At 35.0% G+C, this 20863-nt stretch overlaps 1 protein-coding gene across 2 annotated transcripts in view; it reads left to right on the top strand.

The window, feature by feature from the left end:
• The window catches only part of LOC122567526, a 62085-nt gene extending 44677 nt beyond the window's left edge, over positions 1 to 17408 (top strand). Inside the window, exon 4 of one of the 2 annotated variants that reach the window (XR_006316786.1) lies at positions 17276 to 17408. Coding sequence is in view for 1 of the 2 variants with exons in the window: in XM_043726157.1 (XP_043582092.1) it covers positions 73 to 505 (433 nt within the window). In the remaining variant the exon portion in view is untranslated. Of the gene's footprint in view, positions 1 to 72; positions 1177 to 17275 lie in introns of those variants that run through there. The other variant, XM_043726157.1, reaches the window with a different exon arrangement.
• The last annotated feature ends 3455 nt before the right edge of the window (positions 17409 to 20863 follow it).

Genomic DNA, 20863 nt, shown 5'->3' with positions numbered 1-20863 from the left:
ATAAAAAGCAATTGTTAATGTTTTGCGTTTCGTGTCATACCAATAAACGTACTAAAAATATTTTCGTAACAGATACGAAGTACTTGGACCCGAAGAGGCACTTGATAGTATATTCAAGAAGAATGGATTCGCCGTGTTGCAACATTTCACCGTTGACAGGATGAACTGGAATTACAGGAATAACAGAAGTCTTCGGATGTACACACTACCAAAACCAGTTTTCAGATTCCCAGTTTTCTTCTTCGCAAGAAGAGGATACATGTATCGAAGGCCTCTTCGACGACTCATTACGAAGTATCGAGAAACAGGCATGATAAAGAAACTGAGTAGTCGATTAATGGTCGAGGAAGATCAGCCGATCGTTTTTAATCAAGATTCGGATGAAATTTTGACTATGAAGCATCTCCGTCCGATTTTTGAGATATTCTTCGTGTGTCAGGGTATTGGTTGTTTGATATTCCTCGTCGAATTGTTAGTGGCTCGTATTCTGAGAGATTCGTTATAATATTCGATTTTTAATTTTATTAGTTGAATCTTTGATTAATTATATTGATGAAAGATCGGTATAGTTAACACAATTATTTCTATTATTAGACTCGATGTTAAGTACGAATAAATAGCGCAGAAATGAGCGTGATAAATTACTTTATGATATATATAGAAACGGAAGAAGTCCGAAGCAGCAAGTACAAATATGTCTGTTTGCGTAAGAACACGACAAATCCTTGTTTTACTTCTTTGAGAGTGTTTGGTTTCCTGTTATTGCACCCGCTCTTTTCATTAAGTATGACGTAAAACGAGACGCTATATATTTTGAAGGATTTCGCGAGATATTCCACCGGTTTGCATATATCAAATTGTCCTTGAAACGAGTTTTTGAAGGTTGACAGGATGTTGCGTCACGTTTCTTCGTTCCCGCGGAACAATAATTCTTCGATATTACACAATCTGCAAGATGCATTATCATAAAATGCATTTCATTGAGTTTAGCATTTGTGCTCGGTTGTGAAGTACAAGGTTGCGGGACAAATTTATCGAACGAAAGTGAAAACATCGCGTATGTTGTCGGCGAACACCATTCACCAATAAATCTGATTTTCCAAATTGCTCCGTGCACCGTTGCACGACGAATCGTTCAACATCGTTGTTCAGGAGTATTCTCTCCCACTCGCTCGTACGGAGCTGATTCGTTTTGTTTCTTTGCCAAGACGGTCCATTTATTTTGCAACACGTGCACGCGAAACTCAACGTAACGGAACCTATATTTTCCTCTGCAAAAATACCTTGATTCGTGAAATTTTCTACCATGTTGCATTGTATTTTTCATTGATTTATCGGCAATTGACATGAATACTAAATTGATTAATAAAAAGCAGATAGCATAGAACTTGAACATTGTGGGAGAAAGTTGACATATTTTAGAGACAGTGGTAAAGTAAATACAACTAGAAAGATATCTTGTTTTTAAGAAAAGCAAGCTCAATCTTTTCTTTGTGTCTTGTTATATCGTATTTTTTACCAATTGATTGGTAATTAATCTATTTGATCATCAGAAGTTTTTAGAATTCTTTAAAGGCTGTTTAGAGTTGAATTGATAAGATCTTTTTATTCTTAAGGAAAGTAAGGTGAATCTTTCACTCCGATTTACCGTTAATGTTAATTCTTTGCAAAACACAAAGCTTTTCCTTTCATCTTTCTTTTCTTCGGGCTCAAATCAGCTCGATATTTCTCCTTATTTAGAGATAATACTCCTTTGAAATCACGATGCATCTCCGTAAAAATGGCCCGAGATAGTGAAATTCTTTATCTCATTAGAATATATGAAGTAAGTTAATACGTCTACATCTTTTTGAAAGTAAGATTTTCACTAATAATAAGCATTCTTTTTGACATATTAATGTATCTTTACAAGAGATATAATTTAAAGCACAAAAGTTATAAGAAAGGTATAATATTTATAATATAAATTCCAATTTGCCACCCTGCATGTATATGTTCTTTTGGGCTAGAATAAAATTATAAAAGATAGTAAAATAGTAACAATGCTGTAGATTGTGCAGTGTTGATATTATGATCAACCGATATTTGATAAAGTCTCAAAGATAGAATCTTTAAGGAAAGTAACTGAAGTTAAACTCTGATACAGAAATCTACATATCATAATCCTAAAAGTCCCTAGATACGGATCTTATTTTGTACTTATCTAGTTTTAAAAAAAACGCACTTATACCGCAATTTCATTAAGTTTCCGATTTATAATAAACTACAGAAAAATTGTGATAACACAGTAATGTTAGTTTCGCGCGTTGATATTCGGTTCTCTTGCACCTATTGAAATACTTTGAAACTATCGAGAACCTTTTAAAATTTTTAATTCTCCAAATTATTCGAAACCAGTGGGATTATCCTTTGATCTTTCAAATGCATTAATATTTTTCGACATTCTCCTTTGAAACCTTTAAACTCTTTTCAACCCTCCGAACTCTTTGAAATTTTAAATATTCCTGAATTCTTTGCAGCTTTCAGTGCTTTTCAATATCCTCAATCCCTTCGAAGTCCTCGAATATCATCGAATTCTCGAATCTACGGTATTCTTTAACCTTCGAAGTCTGTAAAACCTTTTGATCACCCCAGATTTTCCGAATTCTCCGCGACGTTAACATTCCACGGAGTCCTTCGTATCTTCGATAATCCTTAGATTTACTAGTCCGTCTAATCAACCACAACTTTCCTAAGCTCCCTTAATTCTTATCTAAGGTACTCACTGCTTATCAAATTATTCCATTGCGAGCTAACTGCAATATATTTTTTCCACATTTGTCGTCGAATATTTATCGAGCCGATTAGACCCTCGCGTCACAAGCTACCAAGATGGACCTTCTCTCATCCTCCTTCATCGATCGTAGAAGTACCTCTAGAAGTCCAAGGAGGACCTAGTACCCAATGCATGGTAAGGAATTAATTGCAATCTATCGTGGCGGGACCTTGAGCTTGGTTGTTGCGCGGAAGGCTCGTCGAGGAGCGGAGAAATTCACTTAATCAACAAAGTCAACACGGTTCACGAGGGATCGACGGAACGATTAGCGTGGCCGTTGCGAGAAGAACGAGTGTTAACAAGAACTCGTGTTTTCTATCGCAATAATCTCTCCCTTGGTACCGTTCACGCAATGTCGATTCTCCGATAGCAAAACACCAACGTTTTTTCCCCTTTCCGCGTAATTATCGTTGGCCGGTATGTTCGCAACGGCGAACTCTAGGCGAGCATGACCTCTTCCACGTACGTATAGTTCGCTTGTTTTCCTCCTTTGCTGCCCGCAGAAATTTACTAGTCACTTTAATCGATGTTTAGTAATCGGTGTTTTATTTCACTGTTGCTTCACTGTGTTACCGGTGGTGAAAAATTTCAAATTCGTAAATTTTGCGTAAAGGATCGGCTTGCTCGTAACTTCAGTGTATGATGTCATCGGACACTGAAATCTGGCCTGCACTTGACAACACGTTAGTGCCATCAAACTTGAAAGTGTTAACTTTTTTTTTTATCTCTTCGACTGTTGGACAGATACTCGTTCAGAGGTATTAGGACATTTAAAGAACACGAGGGAAGTTAAAAACAATTAGACCTGAATTGTTAAATTGTTGAAACCTTTAACGATTGTTACTTGGCTCTAATTCGTACAAAACAATTTCCACGGAGTTTACATTAGATGATTGTGGGAACCAACACGAATGATTTTGTTTGCGGAAACAAAAGATGATTTCGTCGTTGATATCACGTGGACAACGTTCTAAAGTTACATGAATTCGCGTTCGTCGTTAGTAAAATTCCGGCGTTATGTTTTATCGACTTCGAGAAACCATTCGAGGAGACTTGTTTACGAGGCAGAAAAAGGATTATTCAATCCACCCCCGCACGATTCACGGAGAAGAATATCAGTCGACTATGACGTAGCGTGCCCTCTCCTCGGTTAGATCTGTCCAGCAATAGATTCTTTTGGAGAGCCGGACAGCCTAACGAATCGTTTTCGAGGTAGAAACGAAAATACGAAGGGAGAAAAGGCGGTAATCGATCGTTCAAACGCTCCCTTACCTTCGTTCTTACAACTGGATTCGCCCATCAATTTTCCACCTGTCCATTCGTTGTGTTTTTTCCAAAGAAAAAGAAACGAAAGAGAAACTTGGAAGATTTGTAAGAAATTTCTCGGACGAAGAATTCGTTACTGAGAAGAAGTTACACACTTGGCCATAAGTATTAGGATATTTTCTGACTTAATACAACGTATATTTATTATAAAATATGTATATAAATTGGCACTAAATCCATGGATATTAAAAATATAGTGCTAATACAAATTGATATTAAAAATTTGTATTATTAAGAAAACGGTTAATCCATCGCAATTTTACACTCATACGTGATAAGGATGCAAATATTTGTAGAAATTATTTATAAATTTCAAGAACAATACGATAAATTAAGAAAATAGCAAAGCAAATACCCTTTAGAAAGAAATCTGTATATTATCCTGAATATTTACGAAATCGTACAAAATATTAGAAAAGGGTTTAATTCAAAAGGATACGTTTTTTGATCATTTTATCTCATTTCGATCCTACGGCACGGTAGTAAAGAATTTTCGAGAAATGTTATTCTTTTTCATGTTTTCTTGGTATTCCTAATTCTTTAAAATGGTAAAGATAAGTTCGTAAGATTCCTTCGTATGAGTTTCTATAATATTTTCGTTGTTTGATCGGCTTCATCGATCCAAAACGCGCTTTAATGCAATTAATTTGACGCCAGTATATCGCTTACGCATGATAATGGAATGACGTGATTATTTGTTTTTAATGATTAGAAGATACCCAAGAAATATTCAAAGATTACACGAATATCCGTTTTAGATAGAAGCGAGGGCAAAGTCTGTAACTTATGACAGAAAAGTTCCTGGAAAGTTTATTAGATAGCCTGGTTGGATAACAAATTTTGTAACGGAAGCTGCATTATAAAGATTAGTTTTAAATTGAAGATTAAAAAAGAAAGATATTACAAATTATCAGCTATAAAACACGAGAGTGTTAGCACTTTAATTAATGATAAGGTGGTATCACCTTAAAATTACGTTCTTATGTTTTTTCCTGTTAGCGAGACGGTCAGGAAAAAAAATGAAATTTCTCTCGTTAATTATCTATGTACTACGTTTAACGAGATAGATATTTTATTAAATTATATGGAAGATCATACCTTACTCTTCAAGGATACTATTTCGCTTAACCTCGATATTCAGTACCGAATCCTTGGAATTCCGTGCACGTTGTTCAATACAGGCTATGAATCAGGCTCCGATAAATTAGAATTTAACATAAACACAGGCAAGCTTAGTTAGAGTTATGAGACTGTACCTATACCTGCTGTTTATTATTAGTGCGTTATTTATCATCGATCCATTTCAAGTTGCTTTCGGATCGGCACTTGTAAATAATGGAACGGGCAAGGCTTCGTTATTTATCACGTCGTCGATCAAAAATTTACCTGGTCAAAAATACAGGTTGTCTGACAGAGTCCAATTATCGAGAAGTGTATAAAAAGTTCGCAGCGAAAGTGAAGAGTTTAATTGAAATTAGACTTTCTTTTCTTCAAAAGTGCTCTATTCATTTTTTTTCTGTATATCTTCTGTATAAGTTTTTTACAGACCGCAATGAATAATAATGACATCATATTCAAAATTCAAGATAAAAATTCGTATACACGTTCATATATACGTATGATAATTTAATTTTTCATTAGACGTTTACATACACGTTCATATATATATAATAATTTCATTATTTAGTAAAAGTTGATTAATTTCATATGTGTTACTTTCGTGTAATAGGGAGAGTCCGTAATAACAATTTATCTCTCACGTAGCGTGTTGTCAGTCCATGATACCACAGTATCTAAAAGTGGTGGCTCGATAACGATGTCGTGACATCACGCTAAAAGGTGCTGCTCATTGACTCCGTAAGCTACCAAAAATATACTCTTCGTCAGATAATTTGGAATTTTAAATACATATTTCTAATCTTTTATTGTTGTTTTAAACAATGTATTTTTTAAAATTATACTTTAGGATTACTTCTAAATTATAAATCCTCAATTTTTCTCAATCGATAAGCTTGCTCCTTAGTAACGGTGTATTTTTCATATACATTATTCATCAATATGTTCGCCTTCTACTTTAAATTTTAAATTTATACAAATCTTGCTCATTCGATGGTAATGGCAACGAGTTTCTAATAAAAGGAGCTTTCACCCATGAAATTTATCCACTAAAAAATCTTGTTCTTCAAACGTTGGCAGGAAAAGTACCGAATGTATCCATTATCGTTTCGTTCGTTCTGGAAAAACGTCGACTTGTTAAGAGATATTTCATTCGGAAGCTTTTTAATTGAATTCTGATTCTTTGATATTATGGAATGAAATGTAATTTCAAGAATCGATCTAATACCCTTTTTTCTTTTCTCGCCTAGATTTTATAATTCTATAAGGTTCTCCTCCATTTGCTTACGTAGAAAATTTCAGAAAACTGGAAAAAGATTCTTACAATAGTATTTTCAAGTGGAAGTACCAGTGACAGAAACGAGTACATTTAACGCGGCAGTTGACGTTAACACAACTGCTTAAATGTAATCGACGTACGTGTTATGACGAGTCGATCGATGATGATAATCGAGCCCGTATCGCGGTGTCCTCCGCCTAATTGCGGATCACCGATCCCCGTGTAGGCGAACACGGATCCCGGCCACGTTGTCACGTGGCTGGTTGTTCAATTTTCGGAGCTTTCCTAATCGTTCGAACACGTCTCGTGATAATTGCGTCAGCTTCCCGTGCGATGGGTTTGATCGACAGACTGCCTCGTTGAAATTAATTCTTGATACGTTCACGGGGCCGATAGATGCGTACAGGCACTTCCGATGGATTATACCTTGTAAATTGATTACGTTCCTTCTATCTCAACTTGGACTGTATCTGGTTAAAAACTGGCGGATATTCCAATGGATATTTTCCATCGGAAGGAAAATAATTTGCTTCGAATGAAGCTGAAAGAGGTGCCGGATAGTTTTGAATCAAAAATAACGTCGAGACGTTTTTGGTTGAATTCGCCGATATTTATGTTTCTATTACGTAAGCTGACCTATTTTAATATGTAGATGGTCTTGGATATTGTAGAGATACAGTTATCAGAATTTCTGTCTGTCTGTCTGTCTCTCTCTCTCTCTCTCTCTCTCTCTTCCTCGTGGGCTACTATCGATTGGTGAATCAATCATGCTTTCTACTATACACTTGTTATTATTTTTATCTATGCCCACATTTTAATGGAAGAATAATATCTTAAAGTTAACATTAAGAGTACTTGACTATTAACTAATTTTTTATGTATCGGTTTCACTTTAGTTCCAATTGAGGAAAAGATTTTTAAGCGTTTTAATAAAATTCTAGCATACAATTGAAACGAGAAATGACACATATCACGCAATAACGATTTAAAAAATGATCCAAAAGACAGAGCAGGGTTAATAGCGTTTTAAACGTTGATATTATTAACGATATTTCAAAGTTGATTAATAGTGAAATTATTTATAAGTAATTAAAGTTAAACAATGATAAATTTGAAATGCAGACTCGGAGGAAACATCTAAACATATTTGAATGTTTCGATGTAGATTGCCGTTGAATTCACCTCACTGTATTCTTCTGTATACGTTGCAGAATGATCAATATCTCGGTACGCCAATTTCTATAGAAATTCCTACCACAAATTACCTCAACTCCTGCATGTTTGGCTTTTTCAATTTAATCGACTTTCTGAGGTAAACCCATTTATAGATTTAAATAGGTCATCATCCACGTAACTGGGTTGTTCAATTACGATATAACAACGAGATACCATTCTAATTGTGTGTACGTATCTATATGGATGGATCAGAGATTTCTACGTCACTCCTGTAGTAAACAGTCGTGATTAGTGATATTCAGGATTAGGAAGAAAACTATTACAGCAGGATCAAAGCGGCTCAATCAGGATTCCTTCGCCGATAAACGAAATGAATACAGCTAAAGCTGGGAAATGTCATAAAAAGTATTATACTTCAAGTATTTCTTCATGTTTAACTTTTCCATCGATGTGTAAAATTTCACAGTCTACTCATCAATATTAAATTAATTCTGTAAGTAATCACTTTTCTCATAGATTTCTTGCCAATGTAGAATTATTACTGATACAGAAGATTCACGAGATTTTAAATTTTATTGGAAACTCTAGTTTCAAATACACAGTGTTTATTCGGAAATTTTTTCAATTGCCTGAAATATAGTTTCAATATAATTTTCACGTTGAATGATTTTTCTATAATATCATACGCAATAAACGGAGATTTGTTTTATTCATTCAACGTTTAAAAATGTTGCAGGCAATCTCCAGTATAGTAGATATTTCCTCTATTAATAAATCGACTAGGCTATCCTTATCTACCGTGTCTAATTTCTTTACGAAAAGGTTTGCGCGCATTGAAGCAGCACTGTGAACTCTACCGAACTGAAATTAAGGGTGGCAGCGACTAGTAAACAGAATGACGTACACATAAGTATAAGATGGGGAGTCCCGCCTACGCAGAAGACTCGATTTCAATAGAAGATGACCTTCGTATTATGGTGTTCTGATATTTGTCGCACGTCGATGTAAGCAATATTATGTGATTTCTTCTGTTATTCCATGAAACTAAGATTTTCATTCTTCAGATATCTAATATGTACTGATGTGTATTCTTCTTAATTAAATGACCAGGATCTTTTGTACAGATTAATCGATATTATTAATCAAATTTCATCAAAATAACAGACAGTTAGTCAGTTTACTAATTTTATTATATGACAAATTATTGTGCCAAGTATGGTAACAATTGTACGATATACTTTATCAAAAATCATCTAAAACCCCCCAAAATGCATAGTTGCAAATTTACAAAATTACTATAAAAAATTCCAAATTAGAATTATGGAATAATCATGAATATTTTGAAAAGCAAATATTAGATCCTCTAATGAAGTATTATTATAAAAAAAAGTGACGAAATCTATTACTGTCCAAAGTTTCAACAAACTGGATAACTCGAAAATCTTCATTGAAACGTGCGACTGATTTCGATTGAAAAATGTAGAGATTGCAAATTAAATGTCTACGCGTATTTTTCACGAATATAACACGATTTCGTCCGACATTTACTTAAAACACCAACGATTACGATCATGTCATATCAATTTTGTCAACTTATCACAGTGATTAAAGTAGACTTTCCAATGACATCAGAATTAGAAACTTGAATGAATTGAAGTACGAACAAAACGTTGATCGACGAGCTCTCTGCTGAAGGTTTCGGGTGGTGGATCATGACGGAAATATTGGAGACACGATACGGAAATTCAATACGTTCATCGGATAATTAAGTTTCAATATAAGAGCCTTGACATTTGCACAACGCGAGACGATATCCGAAGATAAACGAGTGAAAGAAGAGAAAACTCCGGAATAGGAAGAACGTTCTTATTTCAAACAGTTTTTGGATTGATACCAATAAGCCTGACCCGTGATAACATCGATCGACCCTTCGTTTCTAATACCGTCTCCTCTTTCCCCGCTAGACTTAACGTCTTAATGAAGATTGATACCGTCGAATTGCCAGTAAGAAGAGCGGGAAGACTAAAATAACACGATCTAATTCCTAATCTTCTTTTCATTTTTATTTAAGTTCAATACCTTTGAATGATTTAATATTGCGTTACGTGAGATTTTTCTGACCTAGCGGAAGACTCTGAAAAAGTAACTTCTCGAAAAGTGAAAGATTCTGAAGAATATAAATTTGCATAAAGATCCGCAGCTTGCTCGTAATATACAAGTTTGGTTATTCTATGCAAAGTTTAAGATTGAATTTTAAGACATTGTAACTTTGGTGGCCCAAATAATCTTACCTTGCTATGTCGGTTAAACTTTGACATTTATAGATTCAATTGAAGTATTAGAAGAAAAAAAAATCTTGCGATATATCGAGTAAGGCATTTATCGCTGCATTAAAATCATAATATATTAGTATTTGTCGGTGAAAATCAATTCCCTAAAGGAAACAGTATTTTGGTACGATATTATTAATGGTTCTTAGATGAAGCGAAGAATAGATATGAAGGAAGGATCGCTATTATCGATCGCTTGCAGGCTGCTCGGCACATTTTCATACTTCGAAAACGAACTTTTCATTATAGAGATAAAGGGAGAGAGAACGTGTGGGCAGTTGAATAATTCGGCACCTGCACGGACGTATTTCTTGCATGAATGTGTTACTTGTGCCACTTGTTCCGCTGGCTATCGTTGTACAAGGAACATCACAGATTTGGCGCCGTTCCAAAATCGTCTCTACCATCTGGCAGGATCTCTCTTCCGAACAGTACCCCTATTTTTCATCCTGCTTCTGATGGACGGTGATTACCAACGAAACTTTTCCCTTTTATATAACAATGCGCCTCTTCTCCATGGTGTTTTCTATAGCTGTGCCTATATAATAAATTTATCAAAAACGTAAGTTGTCGTCGAAAGTAAGTCTTTAAATTTCTTAGATCTCCTTGATTTTCTAATCGCAGGTTTCTTCGAATTTGAGTTCGAAAGTGATTCTTAAAGAGTAGAATGTAATGTTTCCGTTAATATTTCTAATATGTTTTAATATTAATATTACTCATTTGTTTTTTTTAATAATATTATTTCTTCCATAGTAGTTTTATGCAGTTCTTAGTAAATTTGCAATAAAAAAAGTAAATTAGTTCAATAAATGATTTCCTGCTTTCAAATAGCATACATTTCTTGTTTTTTTTATTAACAAAATTTTTGTAATCACGAGCTTCCTAGAATTTCAGAAAAATTTTTTAAACGGAAAACGTATAGAGAGTGTTTATTTAATTGAAACGTATCTCTATTCTAGATTCTGCATTTACATTATTCCAGATCGAGAAAATTATGCGTAATAAATAATATTATTTAATATATATTATGCGTAATAAATAAGTTCAGTGTGTGATTGCTCAATGTTTCACGTCTCCGATACAACATGCAATCAGGAAGATTGATTACGTGCCTCTTTCCGATGTGATTAATATTAATAGACATAGTAAAATGCAAAGTTTAAAAATTCATATTGGACATCAACACGAGTGGTCCTTCATTCAGCATTAATTTCCAAAATGTTCTTTCGTCGATGTAAAATATTGTTGGGCATCGATGATACTACGTTTCTCTCCATATGTTACAGTTTACAGCAGTGAAATGCATTATGCATGTTCAGTGAAGTATCATTATCGCCTTTGATCCTCGATGCGGCGGTCTTTTATGATTTCTTGCCTCATTAAAATTGACTAAACTTTGTTGCTCCACGCAGCGCAGAATTTCCACTCGCAAATATTATTCTATTTAAAAAATAATGCATTTTTTTGTTGCTTTCGTTATACTCTTATTCCATTCGATGCAACAAAATATTCAACAGTTCTTTATATCCCGATGGAATAATATTTCTGTTCATCGTCCTATTCACAACTTTATTTCAAACATCAGCATGTTACGTCGAACTTTTTCCTTCCTATTTATTTTCCCTTCTGTTCAGCCATCGTGTCGATTATTTGAAAAATATCTCAGTAATTAATGTTTTACAAACACGTACACCATTACAAATATTTGCACAATGTTCGATTCTATTTCTAATTATATTTAAAAGACAAAAGCAGGCAAAGTATTGCACTAAACAACCGACTAGTGTAATATGTCAAGCATGATATTATATAATAACAGTTTAATCGGAGATTTAAGGAGAATGGGTTAGCAGGTTCATAAACACCGAGGTATTTACGAAAAGATTGGAGAAATTTAAAAACTCGTTCTATCAATTTTACTTATAGATAGTTCACCTTCTTAATTTTATTATCAATTCAAAATTTATGCCACAGATATCGATAATAATTTTCTGTACCTTGATAGATTTTTGACGAGCTCTAAGATAACAAAATTTTATCTTTGACCGTCCTTTAACTTTGATTCCAGACGTTTCACCGGTAATATGTTTACGCCGACAGCATCTTACATCGTATTATATCTGACAGCGACTGGCTAAACGTATTCCCGTGACGATGATACAATTTGTCGTGCGATCGACAGCCTTGACCGTGGTTTATCAAGTTTTTCGCGGCTGCTTCCTGATCGGATCGAAACGTCCTTAACGTACGTAGTCCGGCATCGCGCCGTGCCGCGTTATGTTATCACCAATAACGAGACGCAAATGAGGGAAACAGAAGTCCTTGTATGAATACGATTAACTGCGAAACTCTGTTGCGGAATATAGTCCATGGTCATGGCGAAAGTCGGATTGGTTTGCATGAAAATCCGAGAATAGATGCGATCTACGGGGAAAATCGGTTTTTGATATAGTCGCTACGACCAACGAGATTCAAAGAGTGAGACTGAAAATAGAAAATTCCTGCTGTTGAAACGATAGAATTTATGTGGACGCACACAAGAGTGTATAAACCAGATTCATACACGGTGTGTCACGGAAGTATTTGAACGCTTGTCATAGAAAACTTTTGTGAACGCGCACGTTCATAAATATTAGGACGCTTTTTAATTTCCTATAAGATGTGATTATTCGTTTAAATCATCATGTACATGATCAAGTAATTATAATTTCGTCTTTGTGGGAACGACGTTTGAAACGACGCGTAGGTTTCTAAGATTTAGATATTCGTGAGAGTCACAGAAAGAACTCGATGGATTAAAAATTATAGATGGTGTGTGCACAATACCTTATCGGAAGAGTTTTGTATGAGTTTGTGATAACATATTGCTAAACGCCCCTCTTGTCAAAGAAACTTAAATTTACCTAATATTTTATACGATCGTGGTATCCTTGAAATAAACTTTTGATCCTTGTTGAGTGAACTCTTGAATCGTATCAGATTATGCTTTCGATGAAACACGCCGTTATCGCTATAGATACGCTTCATTAATAGAAGATTTTATGAAATCCCGAGGACAAAGTTGAAGCCGCGAAAATCGAGTTTTGTCGTTTGGAGCGAAACAACCGAGTCCACGGCTTATCGTTTCGCCCATGAACTACATTTTCCCAACATTTGCGTAAACGGTGCACACCCCCCCTCCCCCTACAACCTTGATCGATTATTCATCGATTCTACGTACTTCTTCATTTCTATACCCATAACGATGCTAATAAAACTTCAAAATATTTCGTATAAACCACATAATACATTCATGAAAGCTTTCTACGGATACAGGCGTTCAAGTACGTAGCTTTGCGAGCTTGTGTATGCAAACTAAGAGAAATAGATCAATAACTAAACCATGGATTTTTATGCATTTATGGGAAATTCAAAATTGGATAAATTTGCGCGAATATCCATAGTGTAGCGGTCGTTACATTTCAATTAAAATAAAATAATTAAAATAAAAATTGAAGAATTTTTTCAACAATTTTGAAACGTGCAAATGCATCTAAAAGATGGTGTATTTTCTCACCAGATATTTTTCATAGGTAACAAAATAAACTTTGAAAGTTTTAAATGGAATTAGTACTCGTGGAAATTTAACTGGGAGGAAAGCAGATAATGTAGCCCCTTGTGAGAACGTACGCGGATATTAGTCACAAACTTAATTGTCCGGAAAGGATTTACGGAGTTCATGAAAGGCTGTTCGTGGAAGCTGACTCCCAGCGTTTCGAGTGACTCGTCCTGTTTGTAGCGACCCTCTACTCGACGTTGCACGTTACAGCGGGATAATCTTGCAGAAAGCGGATTTGTATCTGCATCAGTCAATCGTCAAAACGATGAACGCAATCCTGGGGAATTAATTGGGAAAGAAACTGCGATCCTGCAACTTTGTTTTAATGAATCGTTCTAAGGAATTATGCAATGGCGATAAGCACCGTTCCTCGATCGCTACTCTTCGTCGTCTTTTATCTAGATTTAAGAACAAAATTCAATTCGACTTTAGAAATTCGCTTTCCCGGTGGACGATAATTTCTCTCTTTTTATCAAACGTTTCTCCGCAGTAACCATCGGAGATCGGAAGCTTTCGCAATGCTGGATGTAGATGAAAATGAATGAGAGTATACAAGGTATCTTACGTTTCTTGTAGTCAAAGTGTTTTTAGCGTATTGTGATATATTTTGGGAAAAAAATGTTTTTACAAACGCGTAGGAAGTGGACGAGAAAGTTCGAAAGGTAAACAACACGGAACACATCCCACGATTTTAGTAATTGGAATTACTAAAATTGTTAGTACAGAAGTGACTAATATTTCTCGATATAAATATTAATTTCTCACTTTTTATTGTTTTCTATCGCATGCTCTTTGAAGTTTTATTAAAGGGTTGTAAAAACGATAGGAAATACAGTGTGTCTTGGCCTGCAAGATCATCAGGAAGGTTTTCATATTGCTAGATTTTTTTCAACTTTGAAGGAAAAGATGTATTATAAGTATGTATACGTTTTGTTACATTCACATAATTACATCTTTAATACTTAACGCGATGTATATATAAATACGATCATTTATATCAAAGTGATAAGGATCGAATTCAAGATATACAGTTCATTGTACGATAAAATTGTATTTATCGATGAGAAATAATAATTTCGTTTATCACACCTACTTACAAAAGCGATGCTGTTACGCGTAAAGGAGGTCTAAACTTATGTAGCCCAGATTTTAGAGTTTGGAGCGATGAATTTTCAACGAGATATAGCTTGCTCCCAAATGCCCTGTAACCTTGCAGAAATTTCGAGAAGATCTATTTGGTTTCAAGGAAACTAAATTCGCTTTTATTGAGCCGACGGTGTTTAGGGAGAGGGGTGAATAGCATGTACCTCACACGAAAGAAAAATTGAGAAGATGGACCCGTAGAAAGGTCGAAGATATAGTACATCTACACGTAGTCGATACTAATTCTTAATGATCCATTCTGTATATAGGACATTTGTTTCTACCGCTTCGTAAAGTCTGCTATCACTTTTCATTACTTTTATCAATGGTAAAATTAGTTTTTAGTGTTTTCCCTTCACTTTTATGAATCTGTAAGTAATCACGTTTCTTTTTATCGATATTATCGGATGGATACTCAAGAAATTTTATTAGAGTTGATACGAAATCTTGTGACAGTGATAAACGAAGATATTGGAGCAGATCAGATTCTCTGTAAAATCCGGCGTAAATTTCTGAGAAGTACGATATTTTATTTGACCATTCTATGTAACATAACTTTTTATCTCAAATATTTCGAACTAATATCGATAATCTTTGAATTAACGTTCACCGAAAGTAGAAGTTGGAAATTGTAACGATGTCGATTTTACTTCAACAGTTGCGTATATCGGACCTTTATTTTGAATAACTGTTATAGAGAATCGAAGTTTCTATGTCGATTTTAGTTACGGTCACTGTCAGTTCTCGACCCACTATCCTCTTTATTTTATAATAGTTACAAAGCAGTTCTACATCGAATCGATTCTTGTATCAATCTTACATTTTCGCGATAAAAATTTCCTGTTTCATCCGTGAAGCGTCCATTATGTAACTCTTGTTATTTATTTTTACTACACAGATGGCCAATGATAACGAATATTTATATATTTAAACTTCGAACTCTGTCGTGTAACTTATGTAATTATACTCTACAAATAACTGGAATAGAAGAATTCTACAGTAAAATTTACGCAAGATTCACAAGATATATACGATATCCTATAAAACGAATAAAAGATAAAATAAAACATTTTGTATAATCAAATTGATGACAATATTCTTGTTCGTTGTAATACACACGAACGATCGCTCTCGTCAATTCGAGCCATTCACTCGAGAAAGAATATCTTCGATCAATGAAAATCACCGATGATTGGCTGCAGTGGTCTTAATCATTTTCCATCCAAATCCAAACGAACGAGTGTCTGTTGAATCGCTCGAAGTTCATGAGCGTTGTTGGTAATGGAGATAAAAAAATAAAAAAAAAAAAAAAGAAGGAATCGCCCGAGAAAGAGAGGATTGACAGGTTTCGATGGAGCTCGATCATATTATCGCTCGCAATTTAATGCAGGAGAGAATGCATCCCACTTTAAATGGAATCGAAGTGCAAACGGCTTTGACGTGGCGATCTCGAAATTGCGATCTTGAAAACTGGGTCACTTTCGCTTTGAATAGGCTTGACCGATTACGACAAGAGATTGAAGCAAGTGTCGAGCATCAAAATCTGTCGTTGAATAGTGGCTGCGACGTTTACTGTTTAGATCGAATCGATGTCTATAAGGGCATGGTAGATCGACCGGAAAGGGAAATTATAGCCAGCGAGACTACTGAAGAATTGATCAGACGACATCAACGCGTTTCTACGTTGAAGAGTGTAAGAAAATCTTCATGGTATTTCACGATGAATGAATTATGCACGTGTAATCGGAGAGGATACGATTCCTCATACATATAAAAATAAGTCAAAAACATAGAACGACAGATCCTTTCTTACGACGTTTCTTTTTCGAAAAAATTGAATTTGAGCATGGTTGGTTGAGGATTGTTACTTGACAAGTTTTCAAATTCGTAAAGAAGCCATATTTTACATTTTCGACTTATTTTCATATACAGAATAAGGTCCTGTCAATTGAGGAAATCTTCCTCTAAGCAAGAGATAGTCAAATACGTAATACAGTTGACAAGTTTACAAAAATCACGAATTTATGTACAGATATTATTGATGTACGTACCCTTTGATTCAATTATTTAGGTAATTATTCGATGCGTTCCTTTTTCTGAAAAAGAGAAAAGAGCAACGTGTTATGATAAGGTGATTAAAATTTCAATTTTTAGAATAACAAATTACATAGGTGCCAGAATACAGATTGTAAAATCCGTGGAAGCGGAACTTTTTGCGGTGCACAGGATCGACCTTAATTAAAGCGGCTCGCAACAAGTCACCCTTGAAACAGCCTATTCTGAAATTCTATCCGCTCGAATATCCCAAAAATATTGTATTCCATTATCGTAACGCGTTTTATTCATTGCCGCATTTATTATTTATTCCGTGATCATAGTGCACCATGTGACTGTATTGGATCGAAACAGTGATTTATCGAGTTTTCCATTCTTTACAGTTGTATTAATATTCTATAATATTTCAATCTTCTTTCATTTTATTTTTATTTCAGATTGAAGAAGAAGAAAATTGTTGAAAAAGAGAAGAAATTAGAAGAAAAATCTGCTTAACAACCGGAAGTATCGAATAATCAAGTCTTCTGCGATATTCTATCACAATCTAACAAATGAAGATTACAGAGGCAAAATATGGCAAGTACAATTTTGTTGATTTTCTGATTAAAGACGATATAAATAAAAGATACGAGTCTCTGGGAATAGATAAATCTCAATAAGATAAACTTCTTTGTTTAGTAGAATAAAAGGAAGATATAGGGATGTACAAATTGTAAAGTCTTAGGAAGCTTAGAGCACGAGAAATTAAGATATTTTTTCTAAAAGAACACCGTTTATACTCTCAATCATATGACTGTACGAGGAGCCATGAAAGGCTGAAATCCCTGATAAACCGACCTCGTTATTAATATCAATATTGTAATCACCCATTTCATCGTATTCGCTATTTTTCCTGAATATATTGAATCGATCACATGAACGAGAGCTCTATGCAGTTGCAGCATGTGACTAACAAAGCGGAAAAAGCAGGGTCAGATTAAAAGCGTAATCACGTGCGTCATTCGCTGCACATACCCTGCAAATTTGCATGCGCTACTCTCGTACGCGTGACAAACATTTTTCTTAAAACATTAAAGGTCTCTCTGTTTAATGAAATAAGAGCAAGTTCAGAATATACAAGTTCTAAAATCATGGCATGGTTAATAAGCGTGAGATGAAAGTATCAAATCTCTGATAAAACAACCTCGTTATCGATATCAACCTGGTAATCGTTTCTTTCATCGCATTCACCATTTTCCCTGTATACTGCATCGACCGGATGAACGCGAGCCCTACGCAGCTGCAGCGTGTACCTAACAAACCGAAAAACAGCGGGGTCGAATTAAAAGCGTGACCATGTGTGTCATCCGCTGCGCTGAAAATTCGCGCATCCCGTCCTCGTACGCGTGATTTAACCCTGACACACATGGTACACGCGAAAGATACGTGTATTAGACGTCGGGCAGGTCTTGACATGAAACATCAGCGCCACGAGTGCCCATGCCTCGTCCTGGCTACTTGTTTAATTGACCTCGATGCGCAAGTTCAAACAATACCTGTTACACGCTAAAACTGGAACGTTTATTTTCGCGGTCGATCCCGCCTTGTCTTTCCTCGTCATTGACGTTCAGCGCACCTCCTACCAAGCGTTATGGAAACACGGTGGTGATCCCTGCTCTCTGATTATTGAAACGTCGATCAACGGGTCGCGGCACGGTTGGATGTTTGTTGAACTTTTGTTATTCGCCAGGTAAAAGATTACTCTCGATTAGACGAGAATATCGCGAGAACGTTTACGTCAGAGAATGTGAAGCTTCGGGAGCTTTGGTCAGTCGCGCAGTTTTGTGTTACAATTGGCGGAGGAGATACAGTGGCTATGAGAAGTATACATTGTACTTATCATAGCACTTATATAAGTATTAATCAGTTAGATTCAAGTGTATTAGGATTACGTAATGTATACATACATTCACTTGATTCATATAAAACGAGATGTATCATCTGCTAAAAAAAGCGATTTAAAGCGAAATTAAAATTGTATTGGATAGGAGCAAAGATTGATAAGTTTCAACCGAGGATCGAAATAAATAACAAGGTAATAAATAATTTGAGAGATTTTGAAGGCTATAAATATGTACAATACTAATTTGGAATTATTTCTTCCTCAATTGGGTGGAGATTTGTTGGTTAAAACTATTTAAAAACATGACATCATTTGTATCATCAACAATAAGCTATTTCTTGGTTCATAGTAAATTAATTTCGTACTTAGTCTCAAAATTACGCGTATAATCTAATTTTTGAATGATAGATGAATGTTAAGAAGTTAAAAGATAGTTAATAGATCACAGAGACTGGGATTTATGATACGAAATTAGAATACGGTGGATCGACAGTTTCGAGGAATGGAGTTAATAAATCATACGAGTTTACGTTTGATAATGAGCCTGGAAGGTTGGTAGTTGATTTATAGTTAAACATACTGTCGGCTGTGTATACTTGGGATATTCTGTTCGTTCACCCTAGTTATATATTCGCATATCATAGTACCAGGGGAGCGGTGCTTGCAATTAATGGTTCTAATGGATGCGAAACCCTTGGGTATGAGGTCTTGGCCTTTATGAAAAGCAAAACCGCAAATCGTATGTGACAAGGTGAACCGAAGCGGAGTTGCGAGATGGAAAGCGTCTTTAATGGAAATTTCGGTCACTGGTTTACTTCGTTTAATAATTCACTAGTTATTATACGAATTGATTTAATTATTAAAATTAGGAACGTGCTGGAAAGTAACTGTTGGCAGGAAAATTGACAACAAATTATTGCTGTGTAATTTATTAAAATATTACCTTTAATAGATGTAACGTAAAAATTCTAATATAACAAATATTATAATATTTTACACTCAAGTTTTCATTTACGGTATCGTAGAACGATTTCCAGTCGTCTAGTTGTCTTATTTTATACACTTCCTAGAAATATGGAAATAGATTAAAATAAAAGTCCTGATCTAAATGTTGAAAGAGAGAAAGAAATGAAACAGAGAAGAAAATTGGACGAAAAATAACGGGAGTAATAGAATTATCCTCGACCACACGTTTAAAAAAGCCATTGATGTAATGTTTCTTAATTTCGTAAACTATATATTTTCCATCTAGTATTCTATACATTTCTAAAATAATTTTAAATATGTATTTCTCTGTTTGATAAATAATTTGTCACCGTGAAACGTCACAATTCTCAATATCAAAGCGATCTTAAGAATAAATTTCCAATCCACACTTCATACAGATCGAAGATTCATGAATAAATTATCTCAAATTATCACAGTTTATTTGCAAATTTCATTTGAAATTTATTTCTTGCGAAGGGATTAATTTTATTGAACAATAAGCACCAATTTCAGGGTGTGTATTTATATATCGCAGTGATGAACTGAAATCTTTCTCGGGCAATAATGACGTCCGAACGCAGTTCGGATTTGCAATTTGCTCGTCGATATGAGTGTAATTGTTGATGATAAACACATAGCGTTCAACGCCTCAAGCGACTTCCTGACCCCGGAATATTGGCGGAGCTTGCGTCGCTTCAGAGCACTTCGTCCTACAAATTCAGTGAAGAACTCCAAGAAAGTTCGTTCGCTATCGCAACGCTTCAAAAATTTGCAATTTTCCGCCACAGTGCATTGAAAACGCGACGCAAATGCTTCTGGTTCCTCGTTCCTGCATATGATCACGGTGATTCCAGAGAAAATCAACAAATAATCGAGCCTTGAACGTTCTACGCTTGAAACTCGCCATATTTATTCGCTACCACGATTCTCTGGAATTTTTATTTTCAATTTAAAGATCTTTTAATGTACGTAAAAAACTTCGAACATTCGTTTTGAAATTCCATTAGCGTCGAAACGAAAAATTCGATTAAAAACGAGTAATAGAATTTTCGTGGCAAAGGAAAGAACAAATCCAGGATATGGATTAAGCAGTATATTTCTCTGCAGACGAATTCTTGTTTCGATTCCTGTTTTCATTAGTTTTTATACCGTTGCA

This window comes from Bombus pyrosoma, linkage group LG5 (assembly GCF_014825855.1).
Source record: "Bombus pyrosoma isolate SC7728 linkage group LG5, ASM1482585v1, whole genome shotgun sequence".
NCBI lineage: Eukaryota > Metazoa > Arthropoda > Insecta > Hymenoptera > Apidae > Bombus > Bombus pyrosoma.
This window is presented reverse-complemented; position numbering and strand designations above follow the sequence as displayed.